This window comes from Sinohyriopsis cumingii, chromosome 10, assembly GCF_028554795.1.
Source record: "Sinohyriopsis cumingii isolate HCF-2022 chromosome 10, ASM2855479v2, whole genome shotgun sequence".
NCBI classification, from domain to species: Eukaryota; Metazoa; Mollusca; class Bivalvia; order Unionida; family Unionidae; genus Sinohyriopsis; species Sinohyriopsis cumingii.
The window spans coordinates 76,498,446-76,525,223 of record NC_142970.1 but is presented as its reverse complement, the minus strand read 5'-3'; the positions used below and the strand labels follow the sequence as shown (position 1 = coordinate 76,525,223).

Genomic DNA, 26,778 nt, shown 5'->3' with positions numbered 1-26,778 from the left:
AGTAAATATGAATCATATACTGCTGAGATAATAATGCATCCATTACATGGAGTCACACAGTAAATATGAATCATATACTGCTGAGATAATAATGCAGCCATTACATGGAGTCACACAGTAAATGTAAAATCAAACACCATCAAAAAACATCTTCCAGTGACTGAAACTCTCTTCCCCCATTACTTTTCACCTGTCATGGTAAAACAGCCATAATTATGCGAGGTAGAGTTTATCTCCAAATGCTAATACGAGCAGGGAACATATTCCAATGAACACACATGCAAATATTTCACAAAAATAAAAACATGCATTCAGTGAACATGAATGCCCGCCCCATCACAGTGACCTAAGGACAACATTTAATAGGATAGACAAGGTTCCCCTATCTGCTCACCACTGTGAACTAAATAACAAATGTGATGAGATAGACACGGGTAACTCTATCTGCCTACCATTCTGAACCAAATATCACATTTTATGGGATAGACAAGGGTAACCCTATCTGCCCACCATTCTGAATCAAATATCAAATTTGCTGGGACAGACTGAATTAACCCTATTTACATCACCATTGTTAACTAAATATCATATTTTATGGGTTAGACAAGGGTAACTCTATCTGCCTCACCATTGTGAACTAAATATCAAATTGTATGGAACAGACAAGGTTACTAAATATCAAATTGTATGGAACAGACAAGGTTACTAAATATCAAATTGTATGGAACAGACAAGGTTAACCATATCTGCCTACCACTGTGAACTAAATATCAAATTTTATGAGATGGACAAGGGTAACCTTATATGTCTGACACAAACTGTATGGAACGGACAAGGGTAACCCTTTATGTATATGTCCTACTACAGTGAACTAAATTCCAAATTTTATGGAACAGATAAGGATAAACCCATAGGTTCCCTTCCACATCCATGGCAGGCATAACTAGACAATCTCAGAGCACAATTAGCATTTCAACGATGGCGCAACATGAAAACAAAATGTAATTTAAATATTGTTCTATATCAGCATATAAATTAAACTTCTTTTTATATAAATGCCACCTAAAACAAAACACTTCTGAATAATGCAAAAAGTTCAAACTCATAAACTAAGGTATTCCTGATTACGGTTATGTTATATTCTAAACCTTCAGCAATCAAGTTCTTCTGTTACTATGTGGAAATGGTATCAAGGAGTTGATCACTGACAAAAACACTGTCAAATACCACTGTAAAACAAATTTAAAATCAAACCTACTCAAAATGAATTTAATATCAAAGTTTGTACCAAATGATCTCTATCATACAATTTCTTCTTAAAAATTTGATGAGATATAAATATAAAAAAATCCTACAGTTCCATGTGGACCTGATACTGCTTGCCTGTAAACCAATGAAATTAGTTTTTGTCAAGTCCCCTGATCATCAATACTGAATGATGATGAAGACAAGCCAACTGGAATATGTAGGTGACAGTGATCTACTTCTGATATGATTGCATAATACTCCTCAGGTAGCATGCACATAATCTTTTATGGTGACAAGAAATAATGTCCAAAAAAAGGTAGTAACTTTAGTAAGTCAAAGTGACGTACTTTCAACATGGTGTAGAACTCCTAAAAATGCATGAACTTATTTCTTGATTGCAGAGGCAACAGCATTTGAGTTGACCAATACATAAAATTTGATTAAAGTCACAGAAACATGAAAAGTAGTCTCCAGTGACGTACAGTTATTAGGTATAGTTCTGTAGTGCTTCTCAGGATGCATGCTCATACAGTTTCAAGGCCAAACAAGCAATGATGTTTGAGAAACTCATTAACATAAAAGGTGTGCCTTTGTTAATGCTACTTTTGAAAGCAATGGTTCCAACAACAACCTGAGGTTCAGTGTAAACTCTCTTACACTTCTGGAAAGTTGAGTCAAAAACTATGTGGGCAAATAAATAAAGATATGGTCCATACTGCTATTCAATTCAAACTATTTACCTCAAAGTTGTATTTGGAACTGCCTATACTCGTCCTCTGCTTTTCCCAGAATTTTTCAGGCTTGATGATGTAAGCAATATTAATGTTTCCAGGAAAACATTCCTGAAATAGTCATGTTAAGAAAATAAATGAATGCAAAAAAGTGTAAAAATAAATTCAATAAAATTATAAAAATATAATTCTTTCATCATGCTACCAGAATTTATGACCCTTCTACAGCTGCATACAAACTTCTTTAAGACATACAAATGATCTTATTTACCCCTTTTGGAATTCGTTGAGAATGTCACATATATTAAACATAATGTTAGCTTTTAAAGTAGAGAAACTGCAATAAACCATTATAGATAATAGCTAAAGTGTATGTCAAGGTCATCATGTAGGCATTTATTCAAATTTAATTAATTTTTGTTCTCAAATTTAATTCTAAAACAGTTTAATGAATTTTGTACTCAATCCTGACTGCTGAATGCTCAATATCATAAATGTCATAGAAAAACTTCAAAACAATCAATATGGACTTTTACAATGGAAGTCAGGTACTAAACTGGCTCAAGAAAAGAGGTAATCTGGTCTACCATAGCAAATAACAGGGTAGTACGAGTTGGTTTTCAACATGAACTGCTTTCAATGTGACATCACAACATGCAACATTAAATCTGGTTTGAACTGGATCACAAATCTGATTGATCTTGCCCAGAAATATCCATGTAATTTAACATTAATTTTGCTTCATGCAATTCTCATAATAATATGGATGTATGAGGATGCAAATAGAGTGAATAATTGCCTTTTAAAGGTTTGTGTAATCAAATTCTAAAAAGTTATGTTTATTACTAAAATAGTTCAGAATGTGTACATGACCTGTATGACTCTGAGAAAAGCTGCACTGGGGGAGCTAACTGTTCTGTTTAATGGCTGAATACTCATTTTAAAACAGCTTTGGAAAAAACTGTCAATAAAATACTTTTCTAATGAAGTGATTCAATTTATGTAAAAATGACCTTCGTTTTCACGATGTCCAACTGCTGAGAGATCATTATTATTGTTTTTCCAACAGGTTTCAACAACCTTCACGTTTGCATGAAAACGATGTGTATTACATCACTGCTTTATGTTGTTGCTGAGTAGTCTCATTCCCTGATCTTTACTCTCCCTGCTTGCTATCAATGATTACATTTGTGAATGATTATTCCAATTTAAGGTAGTGTAATTATATTATGTTTTCAAAAAAAATTGAAGTAGTGTTCAACTGATCACTTGTAATGAGGTGACCTAACACAAGACTGGGGCTGCTAGCTCTTACACAGGTTGGATTTGCATGCCTTTTAACTTTTCACTTAGTCCATGCCCTTTATTTGAAAAAAAGGCATAATTAACACTGTAATACAAGGTAAGCTTTTAATTCAGTGCAACAATACAACAAATACTTAGATAAATTAGGTATCAAAACACTGTCGGCACTTAATTAGGTCCTCAAAGAAATGCTCACAGATATAGATGTTATGATAGACTGACATATTTCATGTTTGAATACAAAATGGCTAATTGTATTTATGATCAATACATTTAAGCCAAACTAAAAGATACAATTAAAATGCATTTCACTTGATAAAAACTTATTTCATTGGTATTTATAAAATGCTGCCTCAAGAAGGCATTACAGACAATTTCAATGATCAAAATTTTGTTGCATAGTTATTTATGGTGTATCAAAAATTCTGTTTGGAAAGAAATTTTAAGAAAATACATATTTCTTATTAAAGCTGATAATTTCATAATGTTGATTCAAATTTCCAGGTCATATCAACTGTTTTGGACAATAAAACAAGCGATATATCAAGGTTTTAGTTACCAATTTTTGATCACGATTTTCTTCATGTTCAACAAAATAGGGGTCAAGTTTTTGGTACTTTCTAGTAAAACAAACTGGGATCCACAACTGACCCCATGTTATAAGCTGGTTCACAAGTCATCAGGACAAAAGTTACCGAGGGAGTGGTGAAATACTTTCAAAATGGCTGACATGATGATCAATTACTACATTAGATTGGAACCATTTTCATTTACAACTAAATATATATTGCTTATTTTCTGATGAAATCTCCATGTCAAAATGACTTTGTTTGGGAGGAGTAGTTACAAGAATTTCAAAATGGTGGACATGGTGGCCACATTCGGTTTCAGATCAGCACTATTGCCATTTTGGACCAACTAGACATCATGTCTTCTGGTGAAAATCCAATATCAATGTGACCATCCTAAGAGGAGAAGCTGCACTAACAAGAGTCCATAATGGTCTGCACTAACGAGAGTTCATAATGGTCTGCACTAACAAGAGTCCATAATGGTCTGCACTAACAAGAGTTCATAATGGTCTGCACTAACAAGAGTTCATAATGGTCTGCACTAACAAGAGTCCATAATGGTCTGCACAAACAAGAGTTCATAATGGTCTGCACTAACAAGAGTCCATAATGGTCTGCACTAACAAGAGTTCTTAATGGTCTGCACTAACAAGAGTTCATAATGGTCTGCACTAACAAGAGTTCATAATGGTCTGCACTAACAAGAGTCCATAATGGTCTGCACAAACAAGAGTTCATAATGGTCTGCACTAACAAGAGTTCATAATGGTCTGCACTAACAAGAGTACATAATGGTCTGCACTAACAAGAGTTCATAATGGTCTGCGCTAACAAGAGTTCATAATGGTCTGCGCTAACAAGAGTCCATAATGGTCTGCACAAACAAGAGTTCATAATGGTCTGCACTAACAAGAGTTCATAATGGTCTGCACTAACAAGAGTTCATAATAGTCTGCACTAACAAGAGTTCATAATGGTCTGCACTAACAAGAGTTCATAATGGTCTGCACTAACAAGAGTTCATAATGGTCTGCACTAACAAGAGTTCATAATGGTCTGTACTAACAAGAGTCCATAATGGTCACTGTGCTGGCTATAATGTGTATCAGATTAGCATGAGTTTCATTTAAGACCATCCAGACATCATAATAAGTCTTTTGGTGAAAACTCCATGCTGCTAGGATTTTCCAATCAAGAGGAGCAGTGTCTGCAAAATTTCACTGATGACTGCTGTAAAGACCATACTGGAAATCATAGTGGCTTTCTATTTATTTATAACCAACTAGACCTAATAAGAAGCTTTCTGGTGAAAACACCACACTAATATGGCTTTAAATTTTGAATAAACAGTGATAAGATTTTCAACTGTTGCTCCCCTTACAAATGGAGGATTGTCCCCCTTACCTGTAAAGCCTTTAGAATCGGTTTTACAATCTGCCATGTTGATCCCCTCATGTCAAGAATGACACTGAATCCCTTCTCTCTTACTTCATCACTGCAATGGAAAAAGGGATATAAATAAATACAATGTCTTTAAAAACTACATCAAGCAACAGTTTAAGCAGGCATGTCATAGTTATTCATCCTTTCTTGTTCTACTATTGCCAGGGCCACGAGTGGCCAATTGGTGTAACGCGCTCTCCATTATGGATCACTGCCATCTCACCTCTGTATGCGTGGGTTCGAGTCTAGGATTCAGCTAATGTGGGTATGTGAGAAAACCTGCCAGTAGCTTCTCGTGGGTTGGTGGTTCTTCCCAGGGTTTTCCTGAGTTCTTCCTCCACCATTAATACTGGCTGCCATGCATAGCCTATCATGTGCTGAAAAATGGCGTTAAACCCAACAACAACAACAATCTACTATTGCCATCACTACTATCCACCTTCTAACTCGGAGCTGCAGGAGCTAAGTGGTCAGTGAATCAGATTCATAAATCAGCAGGTTGCAGATTCAAACTGGTTCGTCTCTGGGCAAAGCACCTTACTCCAACAGCCATGGCACTAAAAAGTCTTACATTTGCTGATATGCCATTGAAAACCAATCTAAATTAGGTGAATCCAAATTTGTTTCACCATTATGAACATCCAGCAAATACCCCAAATAATATCTTACAGTCTGATATATGCATGCAGGTATGGAGATAACAGCACATAAGCACAATCCTGGCCATATGATGATGAGGGAAAAAGGGTTAATTTCATTAGTAGCATGGTTCCCACACTTTTCTAAAGATAAATTTCCAGGTCATTTCCAAGGCTTTTTCCATGATGAAATTACTTTTTTCAAGGTTCACATATGACCATTACTGAATGGAATTAAAGAACATTTTAGATTATAAAACATGCATTTTCTAAATCTGAAGATGTTTCTTTTTCAAGACTCTCCAAAAACATCTAAGTCAGAAAAGATCATGTACAAAACCACAAAATGTATCACATGCAACAAGTTTGATCATATTCCTATAAAATGGCATGTAAAGTCATTTCAGTGTACAGAATAAAAATTTTAACTTTATTTTGCTGCATTATGTTGCTAAGTGGGAACAACATAATGAACATAAATTACGTTCTGTTTCCTTTCAAACCTTTAATTCTAAAGAATTATATAGAAATCTATATATGCATCTCATAGAAAGTAAAATTTCTATTACAGTATATAAAATAAAAAAAATGCAAATAATTAGAATCTTGTCTAGTAACGAAAAAGTTTAACCCTGAATTTATCTGTGCCAATAAAATCCCAAACAAGATTTTTCAAACAACCTAATCTCTATAAGATGATCTGGTTAAAAATCCACCATTTAAAAAACATTTTCAATAGCGCTGATTTAAATTTTGACAAGAGACCTTCAAAATTATATACTGTTGTATAAACAAGGACTGAATTTTCTGTAAAATCAACTTGTCTTCTTGTAATTCATTAAACCAGTTTCCAAACCTGTATTGATACAGGGCTCGTATCATTTTTTAATATATACAATGCTGTCTGTCATTTCTGTGCACCAAAGGTTTCCATCTCCAATATTGAAGCAAAACGCATACCGAATTCGACCAATTGATGAAAATATAATATTGCAATGCTTACCATTTGAAAAGAGGCAATTGTCACCAGAATATTCTGTTCAAAATAATATCAATTTTGGACACACGGGATATCCCCGCCCACATTTTCATGACTCGCAATATGTTGGCCAATTCTGTGTACGGCTTTGAAAAGATGTAATGTTTATCCATCAGGCTACAGAAATGAAATACATTACTTTGGACTGTTTCTGTCAGCAGTTCAGTCGAGTAATTTGATCAGGTTTATAGCTAGTTTTATAAAATTCAATGTAACAATGCCAATAAATGGCAAGCGATATTAAGCCAACTAAACCGATCTTGTAAAAAAATCAATAAAGTTCAACATTTTAAAAAAAATAAGCTATTATGTGGAAGAGAAACAACAATGAATAGGGTGCAATGTGTTTACAACATTTTGTTTATGGGGAAAAATTACTAAAGAATTTAGAAACAGACTATATGCCAGGAAATGTCGTAAGAATCCCATTCTAGTGGCATGCTGACATGTTGGGTAGAAGATGATTTTGTATGTGTGGGACAACTTCTTGCAAAATTGGAAATTTTGATTAAGATGCATAATTTTTTTAAGGTATACATTATAGGGCTGTAAATAATATGTAAAATGTAATATGTATAGGGATGTATGTATTATGTATAAAGCTGTATGTAATATGTATAGGTCTATTATGTAATATGTACAGGGCTATCTATAATATGTATAGGGCTATATGTAATATGTATAGGGCTATATATAATATGTATAGGGCTGCATGTAATATATATATATATATATATATATATATATATATATATATATATATATATATATATATATATATATATATATATATATATATATATATAAAGGGCTATATGTAATATGCATAGGGATGTATGTAATATGTATAGGGAAGTATGCAATATCTATAGGGCTGTATGCAATATGTATAGGGATGTATGCAATATGTATATGGCTGTATGCAGTATGTATAGGGCTGTACATAATACGTAAAGAGCTGTATGTAATATGTATAGGGCTGTATGTAATATGTATAGGCTGTATGTAATATGTATAGGGCTATATGCAATGTTAGGGGTTTTTATATAAAAATTCAGCTCCTTCTGATTGCAATCTCACTCTTGGTGATAACAGTGGCAATAATGGCAACAGAGAAAACTGTGATGATAAACAGAAGAAAGTAGGGAGGAAGATTATAAAAACCACAATAATAACAATTACTAAGTCAACTTCTATGGCAAACTATCAATCCACATGTACTTTTAACAGTCAGACAAAAACTACATTGCCCTTTGTGGCAGTCTTTCATTTGATACAAAATGTAAGTTGATATGATGGAAAAAACACAATATTTTGGTCAAGACTTAATGAGAATAATAGGTCATTATTAATTTAAACATAAAATGAACACACATGTATGATCCTCTATACATCCATTATACAGTTCTAAACCAATCAATACAGTGGCACAAAACTACAAAGTATTATTTTTCCCCCATGGGTAAAATAAACCCCCTTATTACTGTATTGAATGATGATATGTTAAATACAAAGTGCAAATGTCCTCTCATCACATTAAATACTGTAACTGCCATGAGGAAAAAACATTCAAACAATAATCTTTACAATTTAATATGAGATATAAAAACAAATGAAAATAGAGAGGGAGACACAATGGCTGCAAGCCATTTAATCAGGCAACAAGTATTATACTGTAACTACAAAGCAGTCAATTTTAACACATTATGCCACTATAATACATTGTCAAGTCCATATGTGTTTCCTGTAAGACTTGAAAATGCCAGTAGCCAGGCTTTCTTTATTGTTTTATTCTGTTTAAAATATGAATTTGTTTGTGTTTGTGTTTGTGATTTGGATTATTAACGTAGCTTTAACAATTTTTCAGTCATATCGCTATGATGCCTGCAGTCAGTTTATAGTGATGCCTAGTACTGGGACATCATGCCACAGACATGTAGCATGATATCCCACCCAGTCACATTATCCTGACACCAGGCCGACCAATCCTAATACTAACCTCTTAATACTGAGTGCCAAGCAAGGCAACTGTCAGTACCATTTTTTAAAAGTCTTTGGTATGACTCAGCTGAGGATTGAACCCATGACCTCCCACATCGATGGCAGACGCTATAACCACTAGGCCACTGGAGCGGTCCCTATCATGTGATGCAGAATACTATATGAATTTGTGTATTCTTGATTAGTGACAAATGTGAAACTGAAAAAAATGCTAAGTATTTAAAGTGGACAATACTGAATACCAAATATTTAAAGGTTACTGCAGTAGTATGGGAAAATATGATGAAGCGTTTCTGAGTAATACTGCATGACTCTGGGAGTGTAGTATTAGTCTGAAAAATGAGTTCCGTAACCATTTTAATATATACTCATTCCATTTTCCTACCTAAGGATTAATAATAAAAGAATGTACTACTCGACATTAGTTAAAAAAAAATCTTGTTTTGGTCTACTTAAAATTGAAATTCATAGTCATATTATGAATGAATGCACATTGAAACAACTTTTCCAGTTGGTCTGTAATGGATGGATTTTGTTTTTCTGTCGATCCAACTGAATTCTGTTTTTCAGCTTGTGACAGACTGGATTTATTGTGTCAATTCTGTACAAGGTACATCTGATTTGAGCATTGGAGGGGTCAGTATTGAGGAATGAATTGCACTTGTGTTTCTGCTTTGTCATTGATTTTTTGGAATCATGATGTGGAGAAAAAAATGATTTCTTTTAAGTTAAATTATAAAAAAATACGCTATGAAATAAACATTTCATTTTAAGTACCATATTCACTCGCGTATAAGCCCACTCACGTATAAGTTGACCCCCCAAACTGAACAGGTATAAACACTAAAAAGTGCATGACCCACGCATAAGTCGAACCACAATTCTGGGACATCACAAGATGCATGGGGTAAGTTCTAAATGCAGTTAGTTACACAAACTTATATTAACAAAAAGTACACATATACTTATTTCGAGCATGGCATCTATGATTATTAAAATGAAATGGTATAAACTTGTTGGAAAAGTAGTTTATTTAATTTTACGTTTTCTTATTGGTTTTGCCTAATTTAGATTTGTGTATAATTTGATCGAACGATGACAAGAATTGATTAATCATGAGTTGCTGTAACACTACCTCTCCCTTTTGACTCAATTATTGTTTGTTTATGAATCTATGCATTGGACATTTTATATCAGTGCACCAGTAATTACGTTTTTATTTTGCCTTGAAATAGTAAATGCTGCACCTAAATTTGATCCCAGTATGACAACACAACGAAAAACAATACCGTTTGATTCAACGCTCGCAATTATGCTACTGAGTGTATTTGCATAATGGCGCCACTGCATGCACATCGTAGGTTTGAACAAGTGCTGAATGAAATACATTCCACTGAACAAAGTACATGCCTTAGAGTCAAATCATGGGCACCACCGCACTAAATTTTAATGACATCTCCAAAATACAATAATGAAGTTTCAGAAATGATCCTTCAAAAATTATCCTAATACCGTTAAAGGTGAGTTGTGGTTTGCTTTGATGTAAGCAACCTTACATCATACCTGTCAACTCTCACACCAGGAGAGAAAAAAACTTCTTAATTTTGGGGTCACTCCACGCCTACTTCCCGATTTCATAAGATCTGAGAACCCCCAATTATTACATTATGTCTTTGATTTAAATTTCTCCTAAAAGAGAAAGGTCCAACATAAATAGATATATCATATGCAATCCATGGAAGGCATGTTCTGTTGTATCACCTGTGAATATAGTCCTACATGTAAGACGTATCACACATTATTTATGTTTTAGTGCTATGACCCTGATGCCCAAAACATAAATATCAGCATCAAAGTCTTGTATGACTACTGTGAATATTATCGTGACCAAAATAATTACTTTACCAGAAAGAATTCGCTTCTTCACTAAACAGGATGTTAAGTTTAAACATTATTCACGTAAATTTATGATTTTTGTCATCTACAACAATACAAAAGTCAGGAAAAAAACCAGAACAAAAAATAAGCCACAACATAAATTTGTCAGCACTTAATTTCAATCTAAAGAATGATAACCGTGAATGACGAAGCTCTATTACCACCAAAGAAACGTAAGTGAGCACCTGGCATTTTTATTCCGTATATACGAACGTTAATTACCATCGTTAAATTAAAAGAAGGAATGAAAATACATACCATACAATATGTGTCCTCAAAACATTAATTGTTAATGTTGATGTGGGGTTTAACGCCATGTTTCAGCACACGATAGGCTACATGGCGGCCAGTATTAATGGTGGAGGAAGAACCCAGGAAAACCCCGGAAAGAACTAGGGACCCACGAGAAACTACTGGCAAGCTTTCTCACATACCCACATTGGCTGAATCTGAGACTCGAACCAGCGCAGAGGTGAGATGGCAGTGATCCATAATGGAGAGCACTTTAGACCACTCGGCCAAAACATTAATTCAAAATATGTATGTTTTATAGTCAGCAATACTAAATGCCTTACGAGCTGACAATAAATGAATAAGGTAGGACATAAAAAGAGGGGAAAACAGTTACCACATGTACGATACCATGAGGCTAGCCATTTTGGTACCTTTAGTTTAACAAAATTGGTAATCCTTTATTTCTCAATCAATTGTTGGTGCTTGCGTAACACACAGTAGTGTCGAACATGGTTTCTTTGAATCATGACGGAGGGTCAATCATTTTCACAAAATACTTGTATCGATAAGGACTAACTTCTAATTAGTCGCGCAGTCTTTCTTGCTTGTTTATTAAAGACTAATCTTAAGCTATTGTGCAGTATGGCCACAGCTGACCAGAATATGAATATAGGACACGTCCTGGGAGAAAATAAGGGGCATCACAAGGAGAAACCACTCATCCTTTGCGAATTTCGCCCATATTTGACTCGCATTCATTGGACACCATAGATCCCTCACAAGGATCATACTCTATAAGTAAGCTCTGAAACCAGCCAGGGTTGAAGAGCTATTATATCAACCAAATAAGAAGGTGTACAAAACCCTAATCAAAACTCATAAACCTTTTTCAAAATTCTGTTTCAATTTTTACAAACATGATGCATGCTATGGGGGAAACAGGTACACACCAAAACTTTCGGCAACAGGGGGTCCTCTCTATGATGGAATCTGAGAGGGACCACACAAAAAATTAGACCGGAAGATGGATTAATAATTAGTGAAAACAAGGCTTTAAAAATGCCATGAAAAACTTCCTGATTAATGTATTGGTATAGTTGCTGGTCGAAATTCCCTCTAAAACAGCAAATTTCAGGGTTTTAATGATTAACTGGCCTGTATTGCTGTCGGAAAAAGAAAGACAAATTCAACTATGATACAAAGGAGACACCGACACATCAAGCTTTAAATTGTGTGGAAAGTCTGATGTTGTTCAGCCAAAACACAAAACTAACATAGATTGTAGATTGGTGATGATCTTAGTTGATCTATAATGAGAATTTTAGCCTTTATTATTGCCACTCTTCGAAAACAAGTAAGTTATGCTGGTTATGTGTCTTGTATAATTAAACGTGCATACCTTTTAATAAATATTACCTAAGTTTGTAGGATCGCTTTTATCACTGAAAATGATTTTTTTTCTTTAGGCATATGTCTTGGAACACAGCATAAAATTATTTTTTCGTGTCCCAACATTTAGAGCCTTTACAGTAGTCAACAAAAAGACTTAAAAACTGTCAAGTTTAGACACTGGCCCGTGGATATGCCGACCCCCCCATCTTCCAGGCTCTTAATTTTTCCTAAATTAGTCGACTTTTCCTAAATTAATCAGCTTATACGCGAGTATATACGGTACAATAAACAGACTGTGTAAATCGATCCTTTAAGATATGCATTCAAATGTATTGCTGTGTAAATCAATCCTTTAAGATATGCATTGAAATGTATCGATTAGTACATCAATCTTTTCAGATATGCATTAAGATGTATTGCTGTGTACATCAATCATTTAAGATATGCATTAATATGTATTGCTGTGTAAATCAATCCTTTAAGATATGCATTAAAATGTATTGCAGTGTACACCAAACCTTTAAGAAGTGTGTTAAAATGTATTGCTGTGTAATATGTGTAAATCAATCCTTTTAGATATGCATTAAAATGTATTGCTGTGTTCATCAATCCTTTAAGGTGTGTTAAAATGTACTGCAGTGTAATATCTGTGCAAATCAATCCTTAAGATATGCATTAAAATGTATTGCTGTGTAATATCTTTGTAAATCAATCCTCAAGTATGCATTACAAAGTATTGCTGTGTACATCAATCCTTTATTTGTTGTTGTTATAGGGTTTAACGCCATTTTTCAGCATAAGATAGGCTATACATGGCGTCCAGTATTAATGGTGGAGGAAGAACCCGGGAAAACCCCGGAAAGAACCACCGACCCACGAGAAGCTACCAGCAAGCTTTCTCACATATCCACATTGGCCGAGCCCGAGACTCGAACCCATGCAGACAGAGGTGAGATGGCAGTGATCCATGACGGAGAGCGCTTTAGACCACTCGGCCACTCGGGGCCCCCCAATCTTTTAAGATATGCATTAAAATGTATTGCTGTGTACATCAATTCTTTAAGAAGTGTGTTAAAATGTACCACTGTGTACATCATTCCTTTAAGATACACATTAAAATGTATTGCTGTGTAATATCTTTGGAAATCTATCCTTAAGATTTGCATTAAAGTGTATTGCTGTATACATCAAACCGTTAAGATATGCATTAAAATGATTGCTGTGTGCATCAAACCATTAAGATATGCATTAAAATCTATTGCTGTGTGCATCAATCCTTTAAGAGATGCATTAAAATAGGTCAGCAACCTATTCTGCATAGCATGCGACTTTGTTCTGAATTACAAAATGAACGAGCGTGTGCCACCAGTAAGAGAGTAACACTGTTAAAATAGAGATTTTTGGTTGCCCTTCGCATGCCACACAAAACCTCTTGACATGCCATCTTGTGGTACACGTGCCGTAGGTTGCTGACCCCTGTATTAAAATGCATTGCTGTGTACATCAATCCTTCAAGAAGTCTGTTAAATGTGTTGCTGTGTACATCAATCCTTTAAGAAGTGTGTTAAAATGTATTGTTGTGTACATCAATCCTTATAGATATGCAATGAAATGTATTGTTGTGTACATCAATCCATTAAGAAGTGTGGTAATAAGTACTGATGTGTACATGTAAATCCTTAAAGATACTTTAAAATGTACTGATGTGTGCATCAATCCTTTAGGATATGTTACAATGTGTTGTTGTGTACATCAATAATTTAAGACGTGTGTTAACATGTATTGCTGAGCACATCAATCCTGTAAGATATGTAAAAACGTAATGCTGTGTACATCAATCCTTTAATGTGTTAACATGCACTGCTGTGTGCATCAATCTTTAAGATATGTTAAAATATACAGCTGTGTACATCAATCCTATAAGTGTATTAAAATATATAGCTGTGTACATCAATCCTATAAGTGTATTAAAATATATAGCTGTGTACATCAATCGTATAAGTGTATTAAAATATATAGCTGTGTACATCAATCCTATAAGTGTATTAAAATATATAGCTGTGTACATCAATCCTATAAGTGTATTAAAATATATAGCTGTGTACATCAATCCTATAAGTTATTAAAATATATAGCTGTGTACATCAATCCTATAAGTGTATTAAAATATATAGCTGTGTACATCAATCCTATAAGAGTGTTAAAACATACAGCATTGTACATGACACTGCAGTATATTTTAACACAATGTACAATTCTTATGCAGTCAATCCTTTAATATATGTTAAACTGTATTGCTGTGTAGATCAATCCTTCAAGATCTGTGTTCCAATATACTGCTGAGTACATTAGTATATTTTAACACATGGAACAGCTGCAATATAATCAATCTTTTAAGATGTGTTGAAATGTACCACTGTGTACATCAATCCTTTCAGATGCATGTTAAAATGTATTGCTGTGTACAAGTAAATTTGTGGGGCCCCGAGTGGCAGATGATAGCCATCTCACCTCTGTCTGCGTGGGTTTGAGTCTCAGATTCGGCCAATGTGAGTATGTGAGAGAGCTTGCCAGTAGCTTCTCGTGGGTTGTTGGTTCTTTCCGGATGTTTTCCCAGATTCTTCCTCCACCATTAATACTGGCCGCCATGTATAGCCTATCGTGTGCTGAAAATGGCATTAAACCCTACAACAACAAGAAGTAAATTTGTACATTATTACACATTGTACAGCTGCAATACAGTTAATCCTTTATGATGTATTAAAAATATTGCTGTGTACATTAATCATTTAAGACACATTTTAATATGTACTACTGCATACATCAGTATATTTGAACATAATGTACAGCTCTGATAAAATCTCAAGCTCAATCATTATAATGCTGGATGCAGATCACAATTATTTCGTCCAGGTCAGTACCCACAAATGCAGTCCCAATCTATTTTTATATTTATCCAGCCTTACTGTCAACCAGCCATTAGTCCAATGCTACCCTGAAAGTAAGAAAAGCTCAACAATTCTAAAACTGAGGTTGAGAAATGTTTCCTTCACCCTCGATAAGTGTGTTTGGAACTGGCAAGATTCTGGTTGACCATAAATTACAAAATGCACAGCACTTTTACTGTGTGCACTTTGAACTATTGAGGCAAAGACGTTCAATCAAATTTACCTTGGGACACTGGCCAGGTATGTCATAAGTCGCCGCAGGTCATCATACTTCAATCTTTCTGGGTGAGTGTGAGAGGGAAACGTAAGGATAGGGCCACCTCTCTTGTCACGTCCACCTGTAAAAAAACAAACAGTTAATGAGACTTGTATGGGTTCAATTTTCTTTTATTTTATATACACTGTACTACATACTCTTAAAACTTTAGCTTGACACTTGGAGTTCTAAGATATTATCTTGCACGGAGGATCACTAACCTTCGCACAAGATAGGAATCAAAGAAAGTGAAAAAATGAAGCAAATCCAGTGTCCTCTTCTTGGAGCATGTGATCCTTTTGAAGCATGTGACATAAGCACAACTAACTGGTAGTATGCAATCATATCACAAACAAACTGTTTTGCTGTCGTTGTACTTGGTTTGAATGATATTATAATTTAATGCAACTGGGATTTGACTGTCATTAGTAATAGACAAATTATTCATTATGGAGGGAAGGGGTTAAGAGAAGGTGGCTAAACTATTCTCTCAGATTATTCATTAAAAAAATGAATAAATAATTTAAAATGTGTTAGTGACATCAGCTATTGACATGGCATTTTAACACAATAAAAAATGAAATAACATGAATATTCCCCAAATCGGGGTATCACGTTGCCGATATAACCTGGTTCTTTGTGGGATCATTTGAGTCTCCATAGGCATGCAATACAGATTATGTTTCCCAGTCAGAGTTCATGAAATTTAATGTAATGGTGGATCAGGTTGTATCTGATGAATTCATTTCAATTATATTTCATTCTATTGTCCAATTAATTGTGGGCTTAATGTGTTCTCAAATGAAATTACTTGATCAAGCATACTGGTAGTTCCATTATTCAAAGCAACAGTATCATCCAGAACCAAAAGGAACTAACTCTCAGTATTAATAAATAAAAGTTGGTTTAACGGTACTAATATCAAGAGTACCATGGACATGGACATGTATCCCAGTAACAAACACTAATTCTTCACTGGTGGATAAATCAATCAGACTTTGATGGAATTTTTCTAAATATTTATATAGATCATCCATCATGTTGCACAACAATGTTATCAATGGTGGCAACATGCTTATCAATCCAATGATTGGCATTGTTGATGATAATTCCACACAATGACAGACCAATTTTTGGTGGTGTTGACTTATTTGTGTGATGCTGTCATTGCAACAAAAAAAGTGATGTCACAGTATTTGATGTTGTTGTTGTGGGGTTTAACACCATATTTCAGCACATGATAGACTATGCATGGCGGCCAGTATTAATGGTGGAGGAAGAACCCGGGAAAACCCCCGAGAAGCTACTGGCGAGCTTTCTCACATACCCACATTAGCTGAATCCTAGACTCAAACCACGCAGACACAGGTGAGATGGCAGTGATCCGTAATGGAGAGCACTTTTGACCACTCGGCCACTTGGGACCCCCACAGTATTTGAGGTCAGCCTCACAAAATGAGAAATGAGGCCAGTTATAGGAGTGCAACTTCTCCCAGAGAGTTTAAAATTCTCGTTAAAAAAAGACAACTGGACCTAAGTATTGAAACTATCGTGTGAGGAAATAATAAACAAATAAGCATATAATGTCTGGACAACTATAATCCTCATATAAACACAACCAGGTAGTAGGCAATCATCTCTCGGCTGTATTAAATAATAATGTAATTCAAACCAAATAGACTGGCTTAAAACCTAGTGCCTGTAATATTATTGTCTATTACCAACCAGTTGTGGATATGTCACATGACCCTAAAGGTGGCTATGTTCGCTAGAAGTACAGAAATGTACAGTAAACCTTCATATTAATGAGACAATGCATCAATGAGAACATTTCCTTCAATAGGAGTTTGGATAGTGAAAATGGCCAAGAATGCAAGGTGACCAGTCAACAGATGAGAAGGAATGCCAACACTTTCTTTTCAGGCCACATTTTCTTTAATGGTATTATGTTGTATCCTTAAATTTTTATTATAAATAGTATATAAGCCCTTGGGCACAACTGAAATTGTGAAAACTCCTGACCAGCGTACAACCCAATAATTACATTATATTGTGTGTTACAATAATCATTTCATTGGTCTTTTTGTTTATTTTCTTGTCATTTTTATCTTTCAGCTTGGTTCTTTTTTTTGCTGCTTTTTAATTTTTAATCTTTATTTTATAACAACATGGATTGTAGCAGTCAAATATTTGAGTTTATGCTATCATAATTTTGCATTTGACCAGAATGGGCAAAATGGACACATGCAAAATTTTACCTGCCATGCTATATAAGTTTGACCTGAAAAATGCCAGGCACCAAGGTAGGCAGATGTACATTTAAACAACTGTTGTATAACATCAATAATTTCCTACCTGAGAGATAGGCCACTCTCTCCCTCAGAATAGGTACAATGTCTGCTGCCTTCAGCCCGTCTGTTCTTCTGCCACCTGCAACAAATAAACACTTGGTGTAAAACTTTCAGTTTTGTACAGGGCTTGAAATATCTCTTTAAAAAATCTGCTTCCCCACCTGTTAAAGTGCTAAAATGGATGTTACCAGGAACTTGTTCTGTGACCCTTCTAACACCAGTTCTTAAGTAATTAAAAATTGTAACAAGCCTGACTCACTGTGGTAACTACTGATTAGTGCTGATGAGTACAATTTGATGCACTTGTATGACCTTGATCAAATCAAATGAGAAACTTACAGTAAAATGAATGGACTTCAATGAACCAAAATGGCACTATTCTTGACAGAACAAGCATATGTGTGTGTGTGTGTGTGTGTGTGTGTGTGTGTGTGTGTGTATATGCATGCAGTGGCGGCATTAGGAGTATGCGGGGCCTAGGACCGAACATGACCACGCAGGGCCAGAGTATCGGTATCTCGATTGGTATGCTACTACAAACACTGATTATGTCTAGACTAGATCAACTTTCGCGATCTGCATGCATTACATTTGGCCTGTATCAGCGTTTCCAATTTACCGGAAAATACAGCTTGACAAACTCATAAGGACAAACTTAGACCTGAAGCGCAGGGCCCCCTCAAGAGCAGGGCCTGGGGCAGTCGCCTTACTTGCCACCCCAAATGCCTGTGTGTGTGTGTGTGTGTGTGTGTGTGTGTGTGTGTGTGTGTGTGTGTGTGTGTGTGTGTGTGTGTGTGTGTGTGCACATGCATGTGCGTGCGTGTGTAGGTAGGTAGGTAGGTAAGCATTTAACATCACCTTAGCACAGTAATGGTTATTTGGTGAAAATTAAAGGAAAAGTGTGAAAAAGAAGAATTTGCATAAAAACTTCACATAAACCCTTCCAAATTGTACAAATGAAGTACATGTACTACAAGATAAAAGATGAGAGGTCTAAAGCTGCATGGATTCTGTAAAATATATACAAAATACAATATAAAGTTGAAAAAAATTAAAATTTTAAATATATTCTCAAATTCTATATATAAACCACCTTCCATCAAAAAGTCCCAGAATTTGTCTGATGGGTCATGTCATAAAGTTCCTAAATCAGATTGATATCAACAACTTCTGTCTCACAGGGTCATATTACATGTAGATTTTTCCTACAAGACTGAGCTCCACTGCCAGTGGACATGAAGAGTATGCTTTCTGACTGAAGTTCACCTTTGAAGAGGTATGCAGGGGTCAGGTATGTGTGTCAATGTTATCAGCACAATACTACATAAGCTATGCAATTTGTTATCCTTGTAATGAATCTACTGAATCTACATGATTCAGCCTAAAACCAACCACAATGATCATTCATCTTAATTTCTGGTATTTTTGGGTGCCATGCAGGGAACTTTACTGCACCAAAGATGAAAACATAGGGTTGTTAGCACAAGGGTGCAGCCTATAATGAACCCTAGACACGTGTCCGTTATGGACAATTATCGTTAATGTGCACATGTCCTTTATGACAAATGTCCTTTACTTATATGTTAGGTACATTTCCCTCTGTATATGATGGAGACCACTATGGCACTACATCATTGCTAAAAAAATACTTAATTTTTTCAACCATTATTCTAGACAAACTTTAACTGTATTAATTTTTAAATGCTGGTAGATTTTTACATGGCCAATTAAACCATTACTTTTTTTCAAATGAAGCAATGCTTCATTATACATATGATTATTTTAAAAAATAAATAAATTTGTCACTATCTTTCTGTAATTCTGTCCTGGGAATTATAACTTTAACGCTGTACAATAATCAAAACATATGAAAGAAAGAATGGAACAAAATTCACTCCAAATAACTGAGTCTGCAAATATGATACAATACAAATATTACCAAACTGTGGCCAAATCAACAAAAATAAACACCATGGTTCAACGTCACTCAACTAACTTACATTTACAAAAAGAAACACAAGTGCCATGGCTGTTGGACAAAAAATGTGGGTTTGATCGATCCTTGCAGAGATTTGAAGATCTTTCTCTTTTTAGTAACAGCAACCATTTTACAAATCTGAACGGCCTTCATAATGTTTGTAAAATTTTGGTTAAATTCTGCTATGTGGTTTTACTGGGGAAAAAAAACTGTTTTAAAAGTTCCTGTCTGAAAATGATTCAGCATTTCTGCAAAATCAGCAAAATTCTATTCAGTTTTTATTTTAACGTGTTCCAATTTTAGTAATGGTGGCTGCATTTGACTGCAGATTGCCATTACTTACAGAGACTTAAAATATATTCATGCTAGGATGTTTTATGTAAAATTATTGTCAAATTCTGTTCAGCAATTTCTGGAAATCATTGAAAGATTTTTCTATTTTTAACTTTGACTTTGATGGTGGATCAACATCATTATTTCAATATGAAAAACATTCATGACAGGATGCTTTCCACCAAATCTAATTTATTACTTTTATTTTCTCAGAAATGATGCCCATATTTGAAGGCTGACTGGAATCAGTTATGCAAACTTGAAAGGCCTTTCATGCCTAGTTCGATTGAAATCTGAATAGTGGTTTTTTGAGAAGCAGCTGACAGACAAGACACAGCACATGACATACTCCTAACATGGAATCTCACTTGGCCTAAAATATCACTAAAACACTAATCAAGATGATTATCATCTTTACAGAGCCAGCCCTTATGAGTTTCTACTTTATGACTACTAATGATAATATCCTAAACAGTCATAAGAGGAGTGTGTGTGTGTGTGTGTGTGTGTGTGTGCACGTGCACGCACACATGCTCATGTGTGTGTGTGCACATGTGTGTACACACACACACACACACAGTAGAACTTTGATTATCTGTCCGGGTGCATGACCGAGACCATGTTGGATATGAGAATAGATGGATAACAGAATATTTACATTAAAAGTATTATACAATAGATCAGGTCATAAGAAAATCATAATATCTACATATGTACATGTACCTGTTTTTTAAGATTTGGACTACAATGCCCTGATGGTTAACAGAGACTGACAATCGAAGTGTGTGTGTGTGTGTGTGTGTGTATACCCAAGGGATGAACAATTCAAATAGAAATGGGTTCAAGGTCTACAAGCTGCACAATACTACTGTGATGTGTTACTTGTAATAAAACCCAATTCATGTACTGTGGTTTCACTATCTGTGAGAGCACCAATTTTTGTGGATTTTTTGGTTCATCCACAAAATGAATTTAAGCACTCCACAAAAATGAGGTACCTGCTTAATGTAGAATGCCTTCTTCATTTAGGACTTCCCTTGCTCATGCTGACTTGGATGTGTGTATGTGTGGGTGCATATATATATATATATATATATATATATATATATATATATATATATATATATATATATATATATATATATATATATTGACTGGGACCTATACCCTTTGACAATTAGGCTAAGCTAGGGGATTAGAGAATAATAACAGCCTCTAATTCAAAGTGTTTTCTGAAAGAACTGAGATAATTACATTGTATTTTAATCCATTTCACTTTAATCCATTTAATTCAAAGAGTGTGTAGCCCCTGATTCTATTGTTATATGGAGTGAGTGTTCTCTTTAACTGTGGCACTTCCACAGTACCAATGCATAAACAAGTTAACAAAACCTGAGGCTAATTTTTTATGGACAATGACCTTCCCATTTCATTTCTGTTTTAAACTTTGCAAAACAGAGAGATTTTTGCAGCCTTCTGAAAATGAAACTACTCCAGTCATGAAATTGTTGGAGATCATGATAGTTCTGAGCCATGCTATCGCAGAATGTGAATGAGGGTTCAATCTCATGACCTGAAGAAAGGAACCAAGCATTTAAATTTTCATCTCAACATAGCATTTTTTTCCTACTATGATGAATAGGGTTTGTTCCTTTATCAACAAATCAGAGCAAGAATATTTTTTTGAAGCTATCTTGAGGCTGGATGTTTCTTCCACAAATTCCCTTGCCATTCTCCCCCCCCCCCACATGAAATCATCATTCCCCATAAAGCAAGACACACTTTAGAATGCTCTTTTTCTTAAGCACACCATTTTATGAGGCATATACACGCATAACATTGATCAGTTTAAAGTATTTTTGCAAATGTTTTTTAAGTACAGCATTTTCAACATTGTTTCAAAGAACTGTACAAATATATGACCCTGTCAGGCAAGTTGATGTTGAATCAAGTGATTGTTGGAGCCACTTGCATTGGTCTGTGTATGGAAAACAAATTCTTTAGAACTGATCACATCAACTGATCGCATCAAGTCTTTTAATGAAAATCCCATTACCATCTGTTGATGCTGTTGTTTTGGGGATTAACACTACTCTCAGCACATGGTAGGCCATATATGGCTGATAGTAGTATACCTGGTGGAGGAAGAACCCTGGGAACTCCCAGAAAAAATCACCAACCCATAGAAAGCTGCTGACAGCTTTCTCATGTACCCACACTGTTCGAGCCCGAGATTCATACCCATGCGACATTACCATCTGTTCAGGAGTAGCATAAACACAATTTTCAAGATGACTGATTTGGTGGCAATATTTGATGTCAGATTGGCACCATTTATCTTTAGGACTAACTAACTATATATTATAGGATATAATCATCCACAAGGGAGGAAAAAACAATAACAAGATTTTCAAGGTGGTCACCATAGGCTGGCTCAACATCATATATTTTGGTTTTGAGATGACCATCTATTCACGAGCTGTAGCAATAATAAGATTTTCAAAATGACCACTTCGAAAGCCATCATACATTTTCAACCTGCATGCTTGTCATTCAGAACCAAATAGATCTTGGAATGAATGTTTGAGTAAATTTTATGGCAATCCTGCAAATATCTTAGGAAGAGTATGATTAACAACGTTTGCTAACAGATGACAGATGTCTGTAGTGCTAACATTTGATAAAGATGCTATTACTTGTCACACAATAATACCATGGTAAAACCATTAATACACAAATCAATAAGAGTATAGGAAAGCTCGGGGATTTGAGGCTCATGTGAGCTCGAGCTCGAGCTCAATAATTTTTTTTTGAGCTTTTTTTTTTGAGCTTTCGAGCTTGAGTAGTATGAAAAATAATTTTCTTCATAATTTATTTAAACATCATTCTTGTTAATATAATAGTATTTCAAAAAGACAAGAGCATGCAGAGATTTATCCGATAACTTTGATTGCAATTTTGAACAGAAATTAGTAGCAACTGAAAATGCTCTTTCTGAATCAACTGAAGTCAGTTTGACTGTACTGATGGCATCTGATAATCGCCTCAAATTTTCAGTCAGTTCACCATTACTTTTTGACAAGGAAAATTCTTGGCGTAATTTCTTAAATCGATTGGTTTGAAGAGATCCCTGAGTGCTAGAAACTTCCAATCGAAATCAAAGTTCATCTTCAAGCGAGAGCTTGTTATGGTTAATTGTTATTTTCTCATCATGTGCTTCTTCATTTGCAGTATTTGCCGATGGAAATAGCCACTTCATCAAATTTGTCGCTAATTCAATAGAAGTTTTGGATGGAACATTATCCAAATGGTGCAGAGAAATCATAAGATCCATAAGTTGTTGATTAACTCTACCATCAATGTAATGATCAATATTTTCTAAAAGAGTTCGACTGATCTCTGTTCCTTGTGCAGACAATTTTTTCCTCATGAAGCTAATAGCAACATAAGCGGTTCTCAGAGAAGCTTTTTTTTCGCTCATAGCATTAAGAGTAACCTCAACCGGTTTCAATGCCAAAACTACGGATTTCAATAATTCTATGTTCAAATTAGTTAAGAGATGCTTGAATCCGATTTCACTCAGCACTTCATTGGTGACATTGTATAATTTAATAAAGATTTCTAGCATTTTTAGCATGGAATTCCATCTAGTTTTGCAGTCGAAGGACAGTTGTTGTTCTTTGTTAAATTTTTCGGAGCTTTTAGCTTTAAACGCATCCAATCGTATGGCTGAGCCTTTGAAAAATTTAACGATTTCTCTCACAGTGTTTATATTTTCCTTCCATGATTCGCTTTCTATCTCAATTTCTTCAGCACTCAATTCATCGTCACTTTCATCGAAATCATCAGTCTGTCCAGTTTCTTCACGTGAAAAGACTGATATTCTTTAACCTGGGCAATTTTCTCTGTAAAAAGTTTTTGTAACACCCAAATGCAATCTGTGATCAAGGCAGGCTTGATACAGAGCGGGCGATTTTTCTCTGAACTTGATCATGACACTTGCTCCATCACCGGTAGAGACAACAATATCCTGTTTGAATGAGACACCAAAAGAATTAAGATGTTCCTCAACTAGCTCGTTCATTCTTTCAGCATTACAACTTCCGTAAATTCTGACAAGACCAAGATTGATACATTTTGATGAGACCATATGAAGGTTGATGTTGAGAAATTGATGATTTCCGATACTTGTCCATTCGTCCAATGACATTGAAAATCTCTTTGATTCTGAGAGTTCTTTCTTTATGTCCTGTATGACTTGTTGCTTCACTTTTTCTTCAAAATCGCGAATAAGGGCCATCACCGATCTTTCATCAGCAGGTAGCTTCATTCCTCTTAATGACAGCGATTGACGAATAAATTCTGAATGAGTGATTTTCCGAATCGAGAATCCATCTACTGCAGCGAGTTTCGAGACTCTTTCTTCCAGTGAAGTTTTGACAACAAAGTTATCTATTGTTCTCATTTTCTTCGGCTCTATTTCAGGCTCATCCTTGTTGACGTCAATATGATGAATGCTAAGCACATATCGACACATTGTTGAAGTGTTTCCTTGTGGACATGAAATTGTCTGCTTACATTCATTGCAAGCTGCGAAATTATCCTTTTCGCGCTTGTTAAAATAAGTCCAAACAGCTGATTTCTTATTTTTTGACATCACTACTGCTTTAGAAATAAAATATAAGTAAAAATTAACAAACAAAGAGCAGATACAATATGAAAAATTGCTCATGACACGTTTATGTTGTTTGAACTGTTCAAAAATCAGTTTAAAAGAAATCCCTCGGGCGTCAGTTTTGCGCCTACTGCCCCTCCGGCACCACTCATCGTCAGGCCAAACGCTTGAGAAGTTCACCGGTTCTCTCGCTTGCAGAAGTTGAAAAACCCCTTCTCCCCATCAGCCGCAATCATAATAGTCGGAATGATTATCTTAGGAGCCCCCAGCAATGACCGTTGCAAGGCAACGACCGCCCACTGGTCAACCAACACATGGGGAAGCATAGGCCGTGTAAATCTATAAAGCCACTCATTCCCACAGTCAATTAATTATCGCACGGGTTTATCCAGTCCGATAATATAAAAAAGCGGAGAATTTTTCTAGGCATAAGCTCGAAGCTCATCGAGCTTCGACCTCGAGCCCCCGAAAATGCTCCAAAATTATCGAGCCTCAAGCTCGAGCCTAGGCTCGTCCCAAATTCTAAAGTCAATCTATGCGTTTCACAAACAATAATACCATGGTAGAACCTTTCAATACAATCTATATGAATTTCATGCACAATATTGCCATGGTAAAAACTGTTAATACACAAGACAATCTGTATGCATTTCATACACAATAATACCGTGATAAAAACCATTATTACACAAGACAATTTATGCCATTTCATACACAATCATACCATGGTAAAAACCATTAATACAAGTCAATCTGTATGCATTTCATACACAATAATACCATGGTAAAAACTGTTAATACACAAGACAATCTGTATGCATTTCATACACAATAATAACACTGTAAAACCCGTTAATACACAAATCAATCTATTTGCATTTCATACACCTGATATCTGTCTCCAATCAACAGGGATATAACAATACTCTGAGACTTTAAATTTGGCAAAAAAATGCAAAGAAATTGGAAATCTCCCTGAAACTACTCAAGATAATGTGCGTGTGCAGGAGTTCATGTATTCATTAAAAAAAATCATTTAAATCATTATGAGGATGAAAGCAATGCTGACTGTAGGTTTATGCAACTTCATGCATAGATCTGTCTTGGTAACACTCTCATTACAAATTGGTAAATGTGACCCAATTTCTGTACAAGTTAAATTGTTTGCTTGGGTCAGTCTGACAAGATATTCATGTCACAATATCAGGAACTGCAGTGGCTCCTTGGTTAATGTGTCAAACTTTGGACCAGAAGTACAGGTGTGAATCCTGTGCATACCAGGCCAGCTTGGCCACCATGGTATGTCACTTTACTCCAGCTACCTTGGTAAATGAATAACCTTTCATGTGCTGTTAAACAACATACAAACATGTGGCAAAGCATGGAGATGTGGGGATTCTTATTCTCTTAAGTACCATTTCCTTTGTCATCTTTAATTAAGTAATATTATTTCTTTTTCCTTCAATGAATGCCAAGACTCATTTGTCTTTGGTACATACATATAATCCAGTCTTGCTATCTCCTATATAACATTAATAACAATGCCCTGTATAGCGTAGACAATTATGGGAAAAGAGACAAATATTAGATCAAACTAGATGTATCCCACACAGGTTGCAGATAACAAAATTATCTGGCACAATCTATGAAGTACAAATTTCCCATGTGAAATAACAAACAAATGATTAAAATAAGA

At 35.2% G+C, this 26,778-nt stretch overlaps 1 protein-coding gene across 2 annotated transcripts in view; it reads right to left on the bottom strand.

The window, feature by feature from the left end:
- The window catches only part of LOC149790418 (kalirin-like), a 536,347-nt gene that overhangs the window by 464,824 nt on the left and 44,745 nt on the right, over window positions 1–26,778 (bottom strand). For both annotated transcript variants that reach the window (XM_089972467.1, XM_089972468.1), the window contains exons 2-5: window positions 18,101–18,175; window positions 15,713–15,827; window positions 5,261–5,351; window positions 1,989–2,090 (exon numbers count right to left, since the gene is read on the bottom strand). In XM_089972467.1, coding sequence (XP_089828593.1) covers window positions 1,989–2,090; window positions 5,261–5,351; window positions 15,713–15,827; window positions 18,101–18,175 — 383 coding nt within the window. The remainder of the gene's footprint in view (window positions 1–1,988; window positions 2,091–5,260; window positions 5,352–15,712; window positions 15,828–18,100; window positions 18,176–26,778) is intronic.